General features: G+C 47.4%; 1 protein-coding gene across 5 annotated transcripts in view; it reads right to left on the reverse strand.

Moving 5' to 3' along the window:
• CASTOR2 (cytosolic arginine sensor for mTORC1 subunit 2) overlaps positions 1-16127 on the reverse strand; it is a 243787-nt gene that overhangs the window by 133398 nt on the left and 94262 nt on the right. For all 5 annotated transcript variants that reach the window (XR_016347686.1, XR_016347685.1, XM_089772241.1 and 2 more), the window contains exon 2: positions 4096-4166. Coding sequence is in view for 3 of the 5 variants with exons in the window: in XM_089772241.1 (XP_089628367.1) it covers positions 4096-4166 (71 nt within the window). In the remaining 2 variants the exon portion in view is untranslated. The remainder of the gene's footprint in view (positions 1-4095; positions 4167-16127) is intronic.

Genomic DNA, 16127 nt, shown 5'->3' on the forward strand with positions numbered 1-16127 from the left:
ATGCTCCTTGTCGCTAGCTCAGTAGGTAACATGCAGCATTAAGCAAGGCCGGATTAACTGTTCTGGGGGCCTGGGGCTAGTGGATTTTGTGGGACCCCCATAGCTCTGGGGTGATGCCAGAAATGAGGGGGATCGGTGTGCTGGAGGAGGCTGCTGGGGAGCAGGGAGGAGGTGCAGGGTTTGGGAGGGAGCAGGGTGCAAGATAGGGATGTAAGAGTAGTCGACTACCCGATAAATCTAGGCTTATCGGGTAGTCGAGTCGACTACTCTATATCAGAGGCAGCAAGTGTGTGTGTGTGGCTGGGGAGGGGGGACAGGAGCCAGTGCTGGGTTCCCCCCAGTACTGTCTCTGTGGTGCCGCTGCTCCCCCCCGCCCCTGGCAGCAGCCCATGGCTCAGTCCCTGTAGCAAGTCCGGCTCAGTCCCTGCTTGTGCTGGGTCCAGGAACTACCCCTGCTGTGGCTCAGCAGTTTAAATGTAGTAGGATCCAGGCTGCCTGCACACCTGGCTCTTACTACATTTAAACTGCAGAACCGCGGCGAGGGTAGCTCCTTTTGAGCACCTTCCCATACTGGCTGATCGTGTAGTCGATGCAATTTGTATCGACTACACAATTACTCAGTTATCTGCGTCTTAACATCCTTAGTGCAGAAGTGAACTTAGGATGGTGATGGGGGGGTCTGGGTGCAGGAAGTGGTAGTGCTGAGGGCGCAGGGTCTGGGCAGGAGGGTTCAGAAGAGGGCTGGAGCTGGGATTGCAGGCTATGGGAGGATGGTAGGGTTCAGAAGTGGGGTGGGGATGCAGGGCCTGGGTGAGGTAGGGTGCAGGGTTTAAGGAGGAAGATAGGCTGTGGGAGGGGGCAGGGAGGAAGTAGGAGATTCAGGTGCTTACCTGGTGCAGCTCCCAGGAAGGAGGGCTATACAGGTGGCTCCATGCGGCCCTATGTTAGCAGGTACTCTCCACCCCCCCGTCGCTCCCATTGGCTGCAGTTCCCAGCCAATGGAAGTGGTGGAGGTGGAGTCTACAAGCGAGTGCAGCCGGTGGCAACACACACAGCTCCAGGCAGGGGGCAGGAGAGGGGGAATGGCAGCACACACAGCCGCTTCCTCCCCTCCCCACCCCTCCAGCCAGGCAAAGCCACAGCACACATAGGCTTTAGCGGCCGCACCCCAGAACCTGCTTACCTCAGGGCTGCATTTTTAACTGTGGCTGGCTGCAATGTCACGTATAAACCCCACAATAATCAAAGAGGGTTAACTCGAGTTTGAGAGCTGTACGAGCAGAGCCGGCCCAACCATATAACTGCCGAGGGCACCAGGTTTTGAGGGGCGCCAAGTGAGGGGGAAGTGAATTTTTTTCTCTCCTTAAAAAACAAATATTAACATGTCTCCTAAAAACAAACATATCAGATACGGCACTCGGCCAGCAGAGCATCAATGCCCTCTCAGAAGCCTAACAAGATGGTTTATTAGATGATGAGCTTTCATGGGCCAGACCCACTTCCTCAGATCAAATAATGGAAGAAAATAGTCACAACCATATATACCAAAGGATACAATTTAAAAAAAATGAACACATATGAAAAGGACAAACCTCCTCCCCCCCCCCCCCACATCCCCCTTCTGTTCTGAAATGTGATTTGTCCTTTTCATGTGTGTTCATTTTTTTAAAATTGTATCCTTTGGTATATATGGTTGTGACTATTTTCTTCCACTATTTGATCTGAGGAAGTGGGTCTGGCCCACGAAAGCTCATCATCTAATAAACCATCTTGTTAGTCTTTAAAGTGCTACATAGACCTGTATTTTGTTTCAGCTACACCAGACTAACACGGCTACATTTCTATCACTACTCTCAGAAGCCAATTCTATTATTAATCTCCCATCGTGGAACACGGCTGCGACTGTAAATCCAGCTCCCTGGTGTCACGGCGTACCTTCAAAAGAGCCCCGCCTGGGTTTGCCACCTGGCAGGCCAGTCACTCTTGGTCACCTAGTCGTACAGCTGAGTCAGTGTTTGCTCGCCATTGGCTGAAGGCCGGTCGGCAACCTGCAACTGCTGTTCTGCCATGACAAGCCGCGATCCTGAAGACGCGGTGCAAAGAATTTGTATTGTGTTGGACTTTGAAAAATTGGTGGGAGGTTTTCACAAGACTGCAAGAGGAGACTCACAAGGGCTTGTAAGATGAAAATTTCTCTATATTGAGCCCAAGTCAGTTTGCCTACGGCGCCCAACCCCCTTGGGCTGGCTCTGCGTACGAGCGCCGCTTCCTTACACTGACAGGGTACGTTAGGCTCAGGCAGGAATTTGAAGGAAGCAATCCAGTCAGTGCAGCTGGGAGGAAAGAGACAGGGGTGGCGCTCTCTCTCGGGGGGAGAACCTGAGAGAAACCACGTGGAGGGGGAAGTTGACAGGCACCCGGGGCACATCCATGGAGCATTTAGAAGCGAACGGGATGAGCCTCCCAGCCCAGGTTGGCAGCCCTGGGTTAGCAGGGCAGATATCAGCGCCTTCAAAACAGGCGTGTACGCAAGTGCGTAGACGTTGCAGATCGGGCCCCAAACCACTTCAGGGCCATGTCTACACAGCTATTTTCAATAGCACAAAGGCTGTAGCTTGACTGTTGACCTAAGCTTGGGGGACTCACCTCAAAACACTCTCTGTGGAGATACCAAAAAGGCTTGAGCCTGGGGGGCGGGGAACAGAATTTCCTTAGTTGGCATTTTCGTTTGGTGTTGGAGAGTTGGTGAGGGACTCCAGTGTGGAGCCCTATGAGCTAGGGATGTGATAGTGTAGTCGATTAACCGATTAGCCAGTAAGCAAAAGCTTACAGGTTAATGCTATAGACTACACGCATTTCCCTCCACCCTCCCTTGCCAGTAAATTTTTAGCAGGCTGACCAGCTGCCCGGCTCAGTCCTAGCTCATGCTGGGTCCAGGACTTACCTTCGCCGTGGCTCTGACTTTAAAGGAGCCAGGCAGGCAGGCAGCTCGGCTCAGTTCTGACTTGTGTCGGGTCGAGGAGCCCAGATCCCCCCTAGACAAGGGCTGCTGCCACCTCACGCTGCTGCCTCTTTATCAGAGGCAGCAGCACAAGCTGACAGACAGCCGGTCCATGAGGGGAGCTGGGTTTTAAACTGGCTCCCCTCACAGACCAGCTCCCGCCTGGCACTTTGCGCTGCTGTCTGATACAGAAGCAGTAGGGGACTCTCCGGGGTGAGGCTGGAGTGCATTGCCTGCTGGCCCCGGCTCCGGGGACTATGGAATAGTCGACTAACCGATAAGAATACATGAGGTTACTCGAGTATTCAATTAACTGATATTTAACGTCCCTACTATGAGCCAGTACACTAGAAAGAGAGTGAGGCTGAGGAAGGGCAGAAGACACTGTGCTGATTAAAACTTTTTGGTCAGACATTGTTTGGGGGACAGATACACCTGAAGGGGTGGGAACTAGGGATGTGAACGGGTAACAGCTTAACTGGTTACCTGGTAAGCACCACCCATTAAGCCCCAACTCCGCCCCTTCTGCCTGAGGCCCCGCCCCTTCTGGGGGCACAGAGCTGCCCCCCACACCTTGTCCCGGGGCTCATGGCGGCTGTCGACCTCGCGATGCGTGTCCACTGATTGAGGAAGGGCCCGTGGCCTCTGCTCGCTCCACCCTTGCGCACACCCCTGTAAAGAACCGAGTAGCAGAGTGGGGCAGAGTTGCCGAAATGCCATGTCACATCGTGAGGGGGTGCTCTGGGTCTGTGCATTTCCAGAAGTCCCCCGCCCCCGTGCAGATGGTTGTTTTTTTGTTTCTCCCCGTCTACCCACCCCCACAAAAAAACCCTCATATTCCTTTTTTTTTTTTTTTTTTTTTTTTTTTTAAATTGGCAACTTGCACTAAAAATTATTCACATTCCGTATGTGACATGTCTTTTGCAGCGGAGCAGGGAGGCAAGCTGCTTAACCGATCAAAGCCTCTTCAGTCACTGTGTGTCTGGTATTTACAAACAGAACCGCTGTACAAACACTCCCATTTACCGACTGATCTACACGCCCTGCTTCACTCTCCGCTCGGCGTACAAAGCAGCGGGCGCTGCACAACTTACCTAGAAACCCCTCTTCGTCCACAATGATCGTGTAGTCCTCTGGCGTTTCTGTGAGGCTGAAGAACTTGCACCTGCATCAGGGAACAGATGGGAGCTCGATTAGCATCCGCCGAGTCATCTGTGTTGTCTTTCTAAGTTTTCTGAGTGTTTAGAATTCTATTTCGGGTTCTGCCAATTACCTGCTGAGTGACCCATTGCCTATATATCCAAAATACAGCTGCTAAGACTATTTGCTTTGGCCAATGATCTGACAATACAGCTTCTCTCTTTAAAGCGCTCAAAGACTCCCCTTTGTCTGCCACATCGTGTTTGAAATTTCTTGTCCTAACCGTCCAAGTTCTACATTCTGATATGAACCTTTGAACCCCTCTGCTCTGCTACCTTATGACCTGCTAGCTCCTTCTCCTCCCATCTTAGAGTCTTTTCCACATTTCCCCAGGCCGAACGCCCTCCCAATCCCATCGGCCAAGCCGCTCGCCTTGCCCTCATGCCAGTACCTCCCAACAACTAGATGTTCATCTATGGTTCTTAGCAGAACTGAGTCGATAACAGCAGCATTAAATGAAAAATCCAAGACGTTTCCCCCTCTGAATCAGCCAGTGCATCCTGACCTCTCTGGGCCTTATTTTTTGACAATACACGCCATTTGGGCACAGCTTCTGAGTTTTGCATAGCACCAGTGTCGTCCCTAGCATATACAATAAATAGAATGTCAGCTTAACTTTGAATGATGCCCGCTTAACATTGAATGAGAGCTGGGGCTAGCGAGGACTAATTCCATAGAATATTCTACCATGCTAGATACATAAAAGAAAAATGATTAGCAGCGTGCAGTGAGATCAATCAGTCTCTCTCGGTCTCACACGCACAGGATGTCAGCATGTAGACGACTACCCAATTAACTGGAGTTCAGGCCCCCCCCCCCATGGACAGGCAACAGCACAGGGCGGCAGGCAGAGCCTGTTTGTGCGGGAAGCCGGTTTTTAAACTGGCTCCCGCCTGCCACCACGCAATGCAGCTTCTGCTAGAGAGGCAGCAGCACGGGGTGTCGGGGGCGCCCTGGGAGTGGGGCCGGGAGCGCATTGGCTGCAGGCCCCGCCCCCAGGGACCATCGAGTAGTGGTGTAACCACTAAGATTTCATGCAGTTACAGGACTGTTCAGTTATATGATATCTAACATCCCCGCCCACACACAATCCGGTTGCTTCCCAGCAATGGCACAGAAACTTCATATTGTGCGGCATTAATCAAATATAGGCCCACTTCCCATAGGAATCACTGTGTGGAGCTGCAATACAATTCTCTCTCCCTGTGCTGTCACTTACAGACTTACAGAATTTAAGGTCAAATGGGACCATCCTGATCATCTAGTCTGATCTCCTGCATGTTGCAGGCCACAGAACATCACCCACCCATCCTGAAATAGGCCCCTAACCTGTGGCTGAGTTATTCAAGTCCTCAAATTATGGGTTAAAGATTTAAAGTGACAGAGAATCTACCATTTACACCCACAAGCGAGCTATGTGCCATACTGCAGAGGAAGACAAAAAACAAAACACAGAGGCTCTGCCAATCTGTCCCAGGGGAAAATTCCATCTCCACCCCAAATATGAGAGGGGAAATATTGGTCTGCATTTTTCATGGAAATAAAAAACATTTTCAACCCTGCCAATCAGAAGAAAAACAGTATCAATATTTACACCGCCTTCCATATAGCCAGGTAGGAATATTTATGGATATTCCTGGTAATCAAAAATACTGCGAATTCTGAGTAATTTTAATTTCCATAGAATATTCTACAAAGCCTTCACAAAAACTGGTTTTGCTAACTTTGCTAGTTTCACTAACTTTGGCAAAGACAGTGCCAGACTCTGAGTAACACTCGTGTAAACCTCAAGTAACTCCATTGGTTTTACTGTCCACTGACATCAGTAGTTAATCTAGTTTTAGGATGGCATAAATCAAGATAAGAATCTAGACCAATGGTTTAGGTTTCAAATGTCCCAAATTATACTATTTCGAGGACATTTTATACATCTTAATCTTAAATAATCTCAGCATAATACTTATAATAATCCCATTATAAACACTGTTTAGGTTGCAAAGTTAAATACTCAAAAGCTAGGAAACGCTAGATTTAACATTGACCACATTAATTACATTTGGACAAGTTATTTCTATCCCCTTAGTCATCTAACAAATGCACTGGAAATGGCAGGACCCTTTGGCGGAAAAAGTGTGTGATCATGCAGTTAAAGACTGTGTAATAGTACATTGTCATCACCTTCTACCTGAGTTACCCATGTACCAGCAAATTTTAATCTGGCATTTTCAAAATTTCATGCACTTCACTTCGCAACTTCAATAATATTCTTTTAGTGTAGCTTTTAATATATAATTTCCTAGGAAAAAGGTTAAAAAAATTATGTAGAGCCATATCAACCTGCACCATCACGAGCAAAGATCTGAACCATGAATCTTTATCACTCATTGCGCTTACTTCAGCTTCAGGACAAATTACATGAGCTATCAGACAAAATGCTTTTATCCCATGATAGTGATGGCTTGCTGAGTGTTGAGGGACAGGTAGTCCCAGCTATTCTCTCTCGCAGGAAGGACTGATTTAAATCAAGTTTCCCACTGATACTTCTTCACATATTTCTTAACAACAGTGCAAATCTGATCACTAAACATGGCAATTTACAGCTCAGTACAGCATTTTACAATACCTAAGTGATATACTTTAGGTATATATAGCCTTGTCCTCCCGCCCCGCCATATATGGCCTCGCTCCCGTGCCACGGCAGACAGAAGAAGAGAGCCGGGGCTAGTGAGGTCTCAGCCCAGCCCCCCACTCTCTCCGGCAGCTGGAGGGAGAGCACAGGACCAGGCAAAGCCTCGGCCCTCCCCGGTGGTTGAAAGAACTGGGGCTAGGCCGGCCTCGGCCCGGGAGGGGACAGGCCAGGGCTGCCACACCTCAGCCTGTCCCTCCCCAGCGGTTGGGGGGAGAGCTGTGGCTGCCTACTCCCATGGTGGTGGGGGGCGGCGGGGAGCATAGCGAGCAGGGGGTGTAGCCTCCTAGTATAATATAAAATAAGAAAATGACACTCGGTGGCAACTGGCAACTCTAGATTTCTCTTACTGCAGCTTTCTGTGCCGTATACTTGGGTAATAGATTCTAAACCTAGTTAACTAATTAAATAAGCCATGAAGATTAGCTAAATTCAATTTTTTTTTTTCTAGTAACAGCCAACATAGCAAACAGCTTGGTGAATTTACTGGTTAAATCCCACTTCTACTCAAAGACATAGAAAGTCTTGAAGAAGGATGCATTGCAAAGTTGATCCTCATTGTTCTTCAGACACATCCACTGGGGAAGTAAAATCCCATTTCATTGGTTAACCAGTTAAACATATCGTTTAACCAGTTAACTGATTAATGGGGGGAGGGGGCAGGGGCCCTGGCCTGCCGCAGACAGAAGCTGGAGCATCCCTCTGCCCGCAGCAGGTGGGGAGCTCCTCCAGCCCCCACCAATTAACTTTAATCCAGAGGTGGGCAATAATTTTTAGTGGGGGGCAGGGCACTCCAAGATTTGGAAAGTGGTCTAGGGCCGCACTTTTCTGTGGAGGGAATGTGGGATCTAGGATGGCAGCTGGATACAGAAGAGCGCATGCTGTAAGGGACTTGGGACGCAGGAGATGGTGTGAGGTCCGAGGGGGAGTTTGGGTGGAGGGAGGGGGGTTGTGACCTGGTCGGGGTTTGGGGTGCAGGGTCTGGGAGGGTGTTTGGGTGCAGGAGAGGATTCTGGCTTGGGGGACAGGTGTAGGAGAGGGTAAAGGGAGTTGTGACCTGGCGTAGGGGGGTGCAGAGGGTTTGGATGGTGACCAGGGGGAGGGAGTTGAGATGCAGGAGGGGTTGAGGTGCTGGAGGCAGACTCTGGCTGGGAGGCGTATATCTAAGCATCTCCTGACCAGCACCCCCAAGGGGGGTGGGGCTCCCTGCCTGCTGCAGCCCCAGATCACTTAGAGCTGCAGGCCATTCTGTTCCGGGAGGGGGAAGAGGCTTGCTTTGCCCCCATGGCCACGCCAATTTCTCAGCTCCTATTGGCTGGTTGTTTCTGGCCAATAGGAGCTGAAGACTGGGTTGGGGTAGGGAGATTACACGAAGCCTCCCTCTCCTCCAGAGTAGAGAGCCACAGGACTGCACTTTAAACCCACAGCAGCGGTGTGCCTGAGAGTCCCGGCAGGGTGGATCCTGTGGCTTCGCAGGCCGGATCCAGCCCCCCAGACCATATTTTGCCCAGCCCTGCCTTAACTGGTAAGGCTCACCTGCTAAGGGTGAAGCATACTGGTTAACCAGTCACATCCCTAATATCCACATCATTTTCCTCCCAAGAATCAGTTTTCCTTAGGATTCATTCTTGAGGGTAGGCCCTGCATCTTCTTCTTGCTCTACTTACACTTGAAACGTTTGGCTTGTTCACCCAGAGAATGGATTTTTTCAAAATATTCCCTTGTCTCTCTCCTGCTCAGAAGCCATGATCGATTTTCTGTATCAACAGTGCAGGGAAATACAGGAAGCTGTGTATGCTGAATGTCTTCCCTTTTCCTTTCCAGTCCACTCTAATATTCCCTTCTGTGCTGCCTCCTCCTTTCCTATATATTGTCTGTCTTTAGACAATGTCTTAACTAACTTTGCCGGGCCTGGTCCAGGTTCCCCACCACATAAGCACAGAACAAAAACAATCCTCTCCCGCCTTTGTCTCAGCAGACTAACAGAAACTGAAAGCCCAGAACTTTCAAGGAGCAAGAGCTGGTTGCTAGGCTGGACAGATTAGAACCATTAATTCATTTTTTATGAGGCTGTAAGGGTACGTCTAAACTACACTGCTCTGTCGGCAGGGGGATGTAAATTAGAGGTATCAAAAGTGCAAATGAAGCCAGGAGGGGGAAGAGCCTTGCTTTGTCCCCATGCCCAAGCCAATCTCTCAGCTCCTATTGGCCTATTTTTTGAGCAGTACAGGATCTTTCGAACCGGGGCATTTCTGTCGAAAATGCCCCATCTAAACTGCCGTTTTTTTTCGAAAAGCCCCGTTTCGAAAAATAGCAGCAGCTGCCATTATGCAAATGAAGCACGGGATATTTAAATCAAGGCTTCATTTGCACTTTCGATATGTCTAATTTACATCTCTCTGCTGGCAGAGGGGCGTAGTTTAGATGTACCCTTAGCGTAGGAATAGCATGTCTGTGACTATGTGATTTAACTATAACTGTTCTATTTTAATGAGAAATGTGGATTTGATTGATGATTTTTTTAAAAAAAACTGATTTAAATAAAAAAAGCAATTTTTTTAATTAAAAAAAATCATTTTAATCTGCTCTGCTCTTTCCACTGCCTCTGTGGTGCTCCGATGGAGGGATGGGTCTCTGAAGTCTTATGCTAGTTTTGATTTAGAAGAAATTAGACCAGTTTTCCCATGCAACAGCTGATCTGGCAGCTCCTGGACTCTTCCAGTGCATCATCTGCAGCTGCTGCTTTGACGGTGACCACGGGTGGTGGGTGCCCAGCCTTAGAATCCTAGAACACTAGAACTGGAAGTGACTTCAAGAGGTCATTGAGTCCAGTTCCCTGCTCTCACAGCAGGACTTAGTACCATCTAGGACACCTCAGATAGATGTCTAGCTAACCTGCTCTTAAATATCTCCAGTGATGGAGATTCCACAACCTCCCTGGGCAATTTATTCCAGTGTTTAACCACCCTAACAGTTAGAAAGTTTTTCCTAATGTCCAACCTAAACCTCCCTTGCTGCAGTTGAAGCCCATTGCTTCTTGTTCTATCCTCAGAGGCCAAGGAGAACAATTTTCTCCCTCCTCGTGACACCCTTTTAGATACCTGAAAACCGCTATCATGTCCCCCCTCAGTCTTCTCCTTTCCAAACTAAACAAGCCCAATTATTTCAGTCTTCCCTCATAGCTCATGTTCTCTAGCCCTTTAATCATTCTTGTTGCTCTTCTCTGGACCTTCTCCAATTTCTTCACATCTTTCTTGAAATGTGGTGCCCAGAACTGGACACAATACTCCAGCTGAGGCCTAATCAGTGCAGAGTAGAGCAGAAGAATGACTTCTCGTGTCTTGCTCACAACACTCCTGTTAATGGTCACGGTCCGTTGCTATTCTGAGACAGGCAAGCAACTGAAAGGAAATGGTGATTTCCCAAAGTTGACAGCTCAGCAAAGCTTGACAGGAATGACACAGGACAAAGGAAAGGTACTTCACCAGCCCCATGGCTTCCCTTCTGCCAAATTTCAAAGATCTCCTGCAACAATGGAAGTGATAGAATGTCTAAAAAAAAAAAAGTGATGAGACTAATGCTTTATAAATGGAAAGTGTTAGACAGGTTAACAATAGGCTCTGCTAACAGCTTCCCCCTAATTAGTAATCTTGAACCTGACTATGAGGCCTTATGCTCTCCTTTGTATCACCTCCCACTAGATTTATCGCCCTAAAGGAAAGAGTTGTCACACAACATTGGATATCCATGAATTAATGTTTCACAAGGATTTTTATCTTGCTTATAAAGGAAACTTTTGATTTCTGGCCAAGTAAATTTATTACCATCCATAAAACAAGTTGCAATGCAGTATGGTGCCGTCTAGCAAAACTGGGGAGGGTATATGCACACTCAGCGTACTATATATAAGTACGCATACATCCATTTTGCAGGTAAACGGATCTTCCTTTGGATTCGTTTTAGAGCAACATGTCGTTATAGATTTTTTTGATTCATTTATACAATACTTTATATCTAAACCTAAATAAATATTCACCTTTAGTTCACGATATGAATTTGATAGGGATGAAATGTGTGGAACACAGGACTGGAGATCAGTTTTCTGTTTCTATGTGCCTCAAACGCGGTCAGGGAGCAGGGGGGAAAGAGAGATCTGGGAGGAGAAGATATTAATTCAGGGTTTTTTTTCTAGTTAGTCCAACACAGAGATTGCAAACTGGTGTCAACAGCAACACGAGAGAAGAATTTTGTGGTCACTGAAGTAGGGTCATGGGATACCACACAACAACATATCTGCAAGTCTTTATTCAGACCACTCTCGTTCTGGTTTGGTGCCATCTCTAATAATAGGATGTGCCCATGGCCGCCTGGGCAGAAAATAGGAACTTGCCCCATATCTGTGATGTCACTAGCATTTGAGTCATTCCAATCTCTCTGTGATTTCTTGGCAGAGGGCAAACCAGTGTGACAAGAGTTGGAAACAAAAGGAGAACAAGAAGGGAAGGGGAGTGGGAGGAAAAGAAGCAAACAAGCAACATGAAGTGAAAATAAAAGTCTGCTCCAAGAAAAGTTCCAATTTTAAACCTTCCCGGGGCTCCTCTACACAATGCTTTAGCCTGCACCGGAGGGATGGAAACTTCAGCCGTGCTAGCACGTCGCATACTAACTGGCCTGCGTGGATTTTGTTGTCATAGATTAAAAGTCCTCTAGTGCAGTGTTTCTCAACCAGTGGTACAAGTACCCTTAGGGGTACCCTTAGGGGTACTCGAGAGAAGTCTGGGGGTACATTAACACAACTGAAATTTGGAGAAAACTGAATTTTTGTTGTAAGTTTTACATCACTTGATTATTTTTGTACTTTTTACACCCAAAAATTCCATCACCCACCCGGCTACGATTAAGTTGTTTAAACAAATGTGTTGCAATGGTAGAAAAAATTGTGTGTCTCTGAAAACTGTAGATATTAGGGGTACTTCTAATTTTATTTTCTTTAAAAGGGGTTACTTTATAAAAAAAGGTTGAGAAACACTCGTCTCGTGTACGTTAACATAGTCCAGTGCCACATTAATTAGGGAACTTTTAGTGAGTGTCCATCCAGGCCACTTAACATGAAACTTTCTAGTGCAGATTAAGATTTGCTGGTGCAGACTAGCACACCAGACCTTAGTTAATATCACGAACACCACAAGTACCATAGCTCTATTCGTGAACTTTTCGTCCTTCACGAGAGCTCATTTGCAGGGACAGGTGGAGCAGGAGAATCACGGTCCAGTCTTACTCCTCAAATGCACACACACCTGTGCTCCAATCAAACCTCCAAAGTTTCTGTGAAGCCAGAACTTCCAGCTGTTCTGACATTAACATGTCCTTGTAGTAAATAGTAGCTGTATTAACAGAAAACCTGTTAGAACACTGAACTCACAGGGAAGGTTCCTGAATTGCTACCCTGCAGCAAGTGCGTGCTGAATACGTGGAAGAAATGGTCCTAAGACAGGAAAAGTTTCACACACAGTGGGAGCGTTTTATGGGGGAGTTTTGCCTTTCAGTTCCCTTTAACGCAACTACACAAATACTGATTCACTGCGCCCCCAGAAATTGCACAGACACACAGCGTGTGCTATTTTTCTCCGCACATGTCTAAATAAAGTGATTTTATTCAAAGAATCTATCCAGTTGGAACCTGACTGTTGCTGGCTCTTACAACTGTTCAGCCTGACATTGCCACACTCCATAACCTACACAGAGATGTAAGCGATTTGCTCAGTCCTAGCTTGCATCAGGTCTGGGACCTACCCCCACTGCAGCTCTACAGTTTAAATGTATTAGGAGCCTGCGCACCCGGCTCCTACTACATTTTTTGTCGACTACACGATTCATCGATAAGGGTTAGCATGGCAAGCACAGAGCCCTGGCTCGCACAGGTCCTGGGAGCTACCTCCACTGGATAAAAAGTTATTTAGGAGCAGGCGGGCAGACAGCCTGGCGTGCACCAGTCCCAGGACCTACCCGACTGCGGTTCTGCGTGAAAAGTAATTTAGGAGCAGAGGTGAGCATCTGGACTGAGCCGGGCTGCCTGCCCGCCCGGCTCCTAAACTACTTTTTATGCAGAGACGCAGTGGGGTAGCTCCCAGGACCCAGCATGAGCCACAACTAAAGTAGGCCGCTTGGCCAGCTCTCTAAAAAATGTACTGGCAGAGCTGGTAGTGGGGAGGAAGAGGGAGAGTGGGTAGTCAGTGTCATTAACCGAGAAGCTTTCACTTATCCGTTAATCCTTTAACCAGCTACACTATTACATCCCTGCCTTATGCCAGAACTGAAGAATAGCAGCATCCCCAAACCTCACATTGAAGCCAATCAGGGAGAGGTATCTACTTTTCAAGAGCTAGAGCTGTCAGGAAAGCACGCTTTCTAGGGGCATGTCTAGACTACGTTTTACTTTCGAAAGAAGATATGCAAATTCTCACCGAATTTGCATATCTTCTTCCGATTGCTTTTCGAAAGGGGGCTTTTTTTCAAAAAAGCAAGCAGTCTAGACACGGTTCTTTTGAAAAAAAAAAACAAACCCTTTTTCGAAAGAACCTGTAAACCTCAATTTTTGAGGAAGACGGTGCTTTCAAAAAAAGGTTGGGTTTTTTTTTTCGAAAGAACCACATCTAGACTGCTTGCTTTTTCAAAAAAAAAAAAAAAAAATCTTTTGAAAAAGTGATCAGAAGATATGCAAATTCCTGACAAATTTGCATATCTTTATTCAAAAGTAAAACAAAGTCTAGAAGTGCCCTAAGTGTCTCAGAACACATTTTTGGAGATCTCAGAGTGTGGCATCCACTCTCACAGGAGGCCGCTTGAAGAGTTTTTCCTGATCTACTTATTGTTTTCCTAAAGTTAATTATGCATGTACACATGTCCAAATCATTGTTATTTATTTACATAGGGTTTTCTTTTTGCAGATTCTATGGTACAAATGTAGAGCTGTCTCTATTCTTTGCTGGATCTAAACAGAATAGAAACACACATAAAGTGCTTTGCACGTTATTGTCTTTTTTGTTGTTCTTTTATTTGCTTTTTTCGGGTTGCTTTTTTAAAAGACGTGACAGCTAGTAAGTTTGCTGCTGTGAAATATGATACTTGTAAGTTAACATCACTTTTCAGTCTCCCAGCTAACTATGAAGTCTGCTGTGAAAAGTGATATTGACCAAACACAAATATACCTTTTCACAGCAGATTTATTCAGCTTTGGAAAGCCCAGGAACAAATTAAGTCCTGGATGGGGATCAATGTTCCCTGGAATCTCTTCCATCCATGTGCAGATTTTTTTCCATCCATGTGCGGAATAAATTTGTATGTGCACTGAGGCGTGTAGGAACAAAAATAGCAAACTGTGGGAGCTCTGCTAATCAGCTGGGCTGCATTTGAATCTCTCCTGAGCCGCTGCTCAAGCCCACAGCTTACAGAGAACACTGATGGGGAGGTCAGTAGGGAGGTAGCAGGTTTGGAGCAATGGGTGCCTTCTCCTCCAATATGCGTGTCGGAAAATGGGGCCACTGTGGGAGGGGCCATTGCTTTGACCCTTCCCCAATCACCACCAGGACGCTGTAACTACAAGTAAAGCTCCTGTTGGACACGTTTGAGAAACACTGCCCTGAGTGAGTGTGGGGAGAACACGTGTAAAAGGGAATCGTCTTCGTACACTAATTGTCAAGCCATGAATAGAGTCCTCTAGATGTCTGCCTTCTTCATGTTTCAACACACTTCCACTTCAGCACAGTTGCTGGCTCTGACTGTCTTACAACATATGTCTTTTTCTGGCAACACAGCAAACACAGACCAATCTATTATTAGGTTCCATGGCTGAATCGCAAAACCTTACTGTTTATGGAAGTTGAAGCAATACTGACTAGGGACGGAAGTGCATAGGCAAGTGGCTACCTACCTAAGGAGCCTAAGCTTATCGGGTAGTCAAATTGACTTGATATGATAGAGGTATATAAAATCATGAGTGGTGTGGAGAGGGAGAATAAAGAAAAGTACTTCATTAATTCCCATAATATAAGGACTAGAGGACACCAAATGAAATTAACGAGTAGGAAGTTTAAAACTAATAAGTGAAAGTTCTTCTTCACACAGCGCATAGTCAACCTGTGGAACTCCTTGCCAGAGGAGGCTGTGAAGGCTAGAACTGTAAGAGGGTTTAAAGAGAAGCTAGATAAATTCATGGAGGTTAGGTCCATAAAAGGCTATTAGCCAGGGGGTGGGAATGGTGTTCCTGGCCTCGGTTTGTCAGAGGCTGGAGATGGATGGCACGACACAAATGGCTTGATTATTGTCTTCAGTCCACCCCCTCCGGGGCACTTGGCCCTGGCCACTGTTGGCAGACAGGCTACTTTGGTTTGACCCAATACGGCCATTCTTATGTTCTTACGACTTCTGGCTTTCCTCCCCCTCTTGCTGCTGGGGGCAAAAAAGGGGGAGGAGAGGCTGCCATGAAGCAGCCTCTGCCCACGGTGGGCCCAGGCTCGCTGCAGGCAGAGGCTGCTCCAGCAGCATCCCCTATCCACGGCAGCTCTGGCTGGCCACAGGTAGAGGTTGCTCCAGCAGCAGCCCTGTCTGCGGGGGATCCCAGCTTCCCACTGGGACCCGCCTGCAAACGGGGACAGCTGGACCCAGTGCAAGCCAGTCTGGGACCACTGCAGTTCTGCATTTTAAATGCAGTAAGATCCGGGCTGCCTGCAAGCCTGGCTCCTACTCCATTTCAACTGCAGAGCCACAGCGGGGATAGCTTCTTGACCCACCACGAGCCGGTATAGAGCGCCTTCCCTCATTGACTAATGGTGCAGTCGATACAAATTGTACCAACTACACCAGCTGTGGCCAACCCATGGCTCGCGAGCCGCATGTGGCTCTTCCCCCTCAAAAGTTAAGGGAATGTGTATTGGATAAATGGATGCTAAGATGGATAGAAAGCTGGTTAGAAGGTCGGACCCAGCGGGTAGTGATCAACGGCTCGATGTCAGGTTGGCGGTCTGTTTCTAGTGGAGTGCTCCAAGGTTCGGTTCTAGGGCTGGTTTTGTTCAATATCTTTATTAATGACCTGGATGAGGGGATGGATTAAACTCTCAGCAAGATGACACTAAGCTTGGGGGAGAGGTAGATACGCGCAAAGGCAGAGATAGGGTCCAGAGCGACTTAGACAAATGAGAGAATTGGGCCACAAGAAATCTGATAAGGTTCAACAAGGACAAG

The sequence above is a fragment of the Pelodiscus sinensis genome, chromosome 21 (assembly GCF_052426305.1).
Source record: "Pelodiscus sinensis isolate ZL-2025 chromosome 21, ASM5242630v1, whole genome shotgun sequence".
NCBI lineage: Eukaryota > Metazoa > Chordata > Testudines > Trionychidae > Pelodiscus > Pelodiscus sinensis.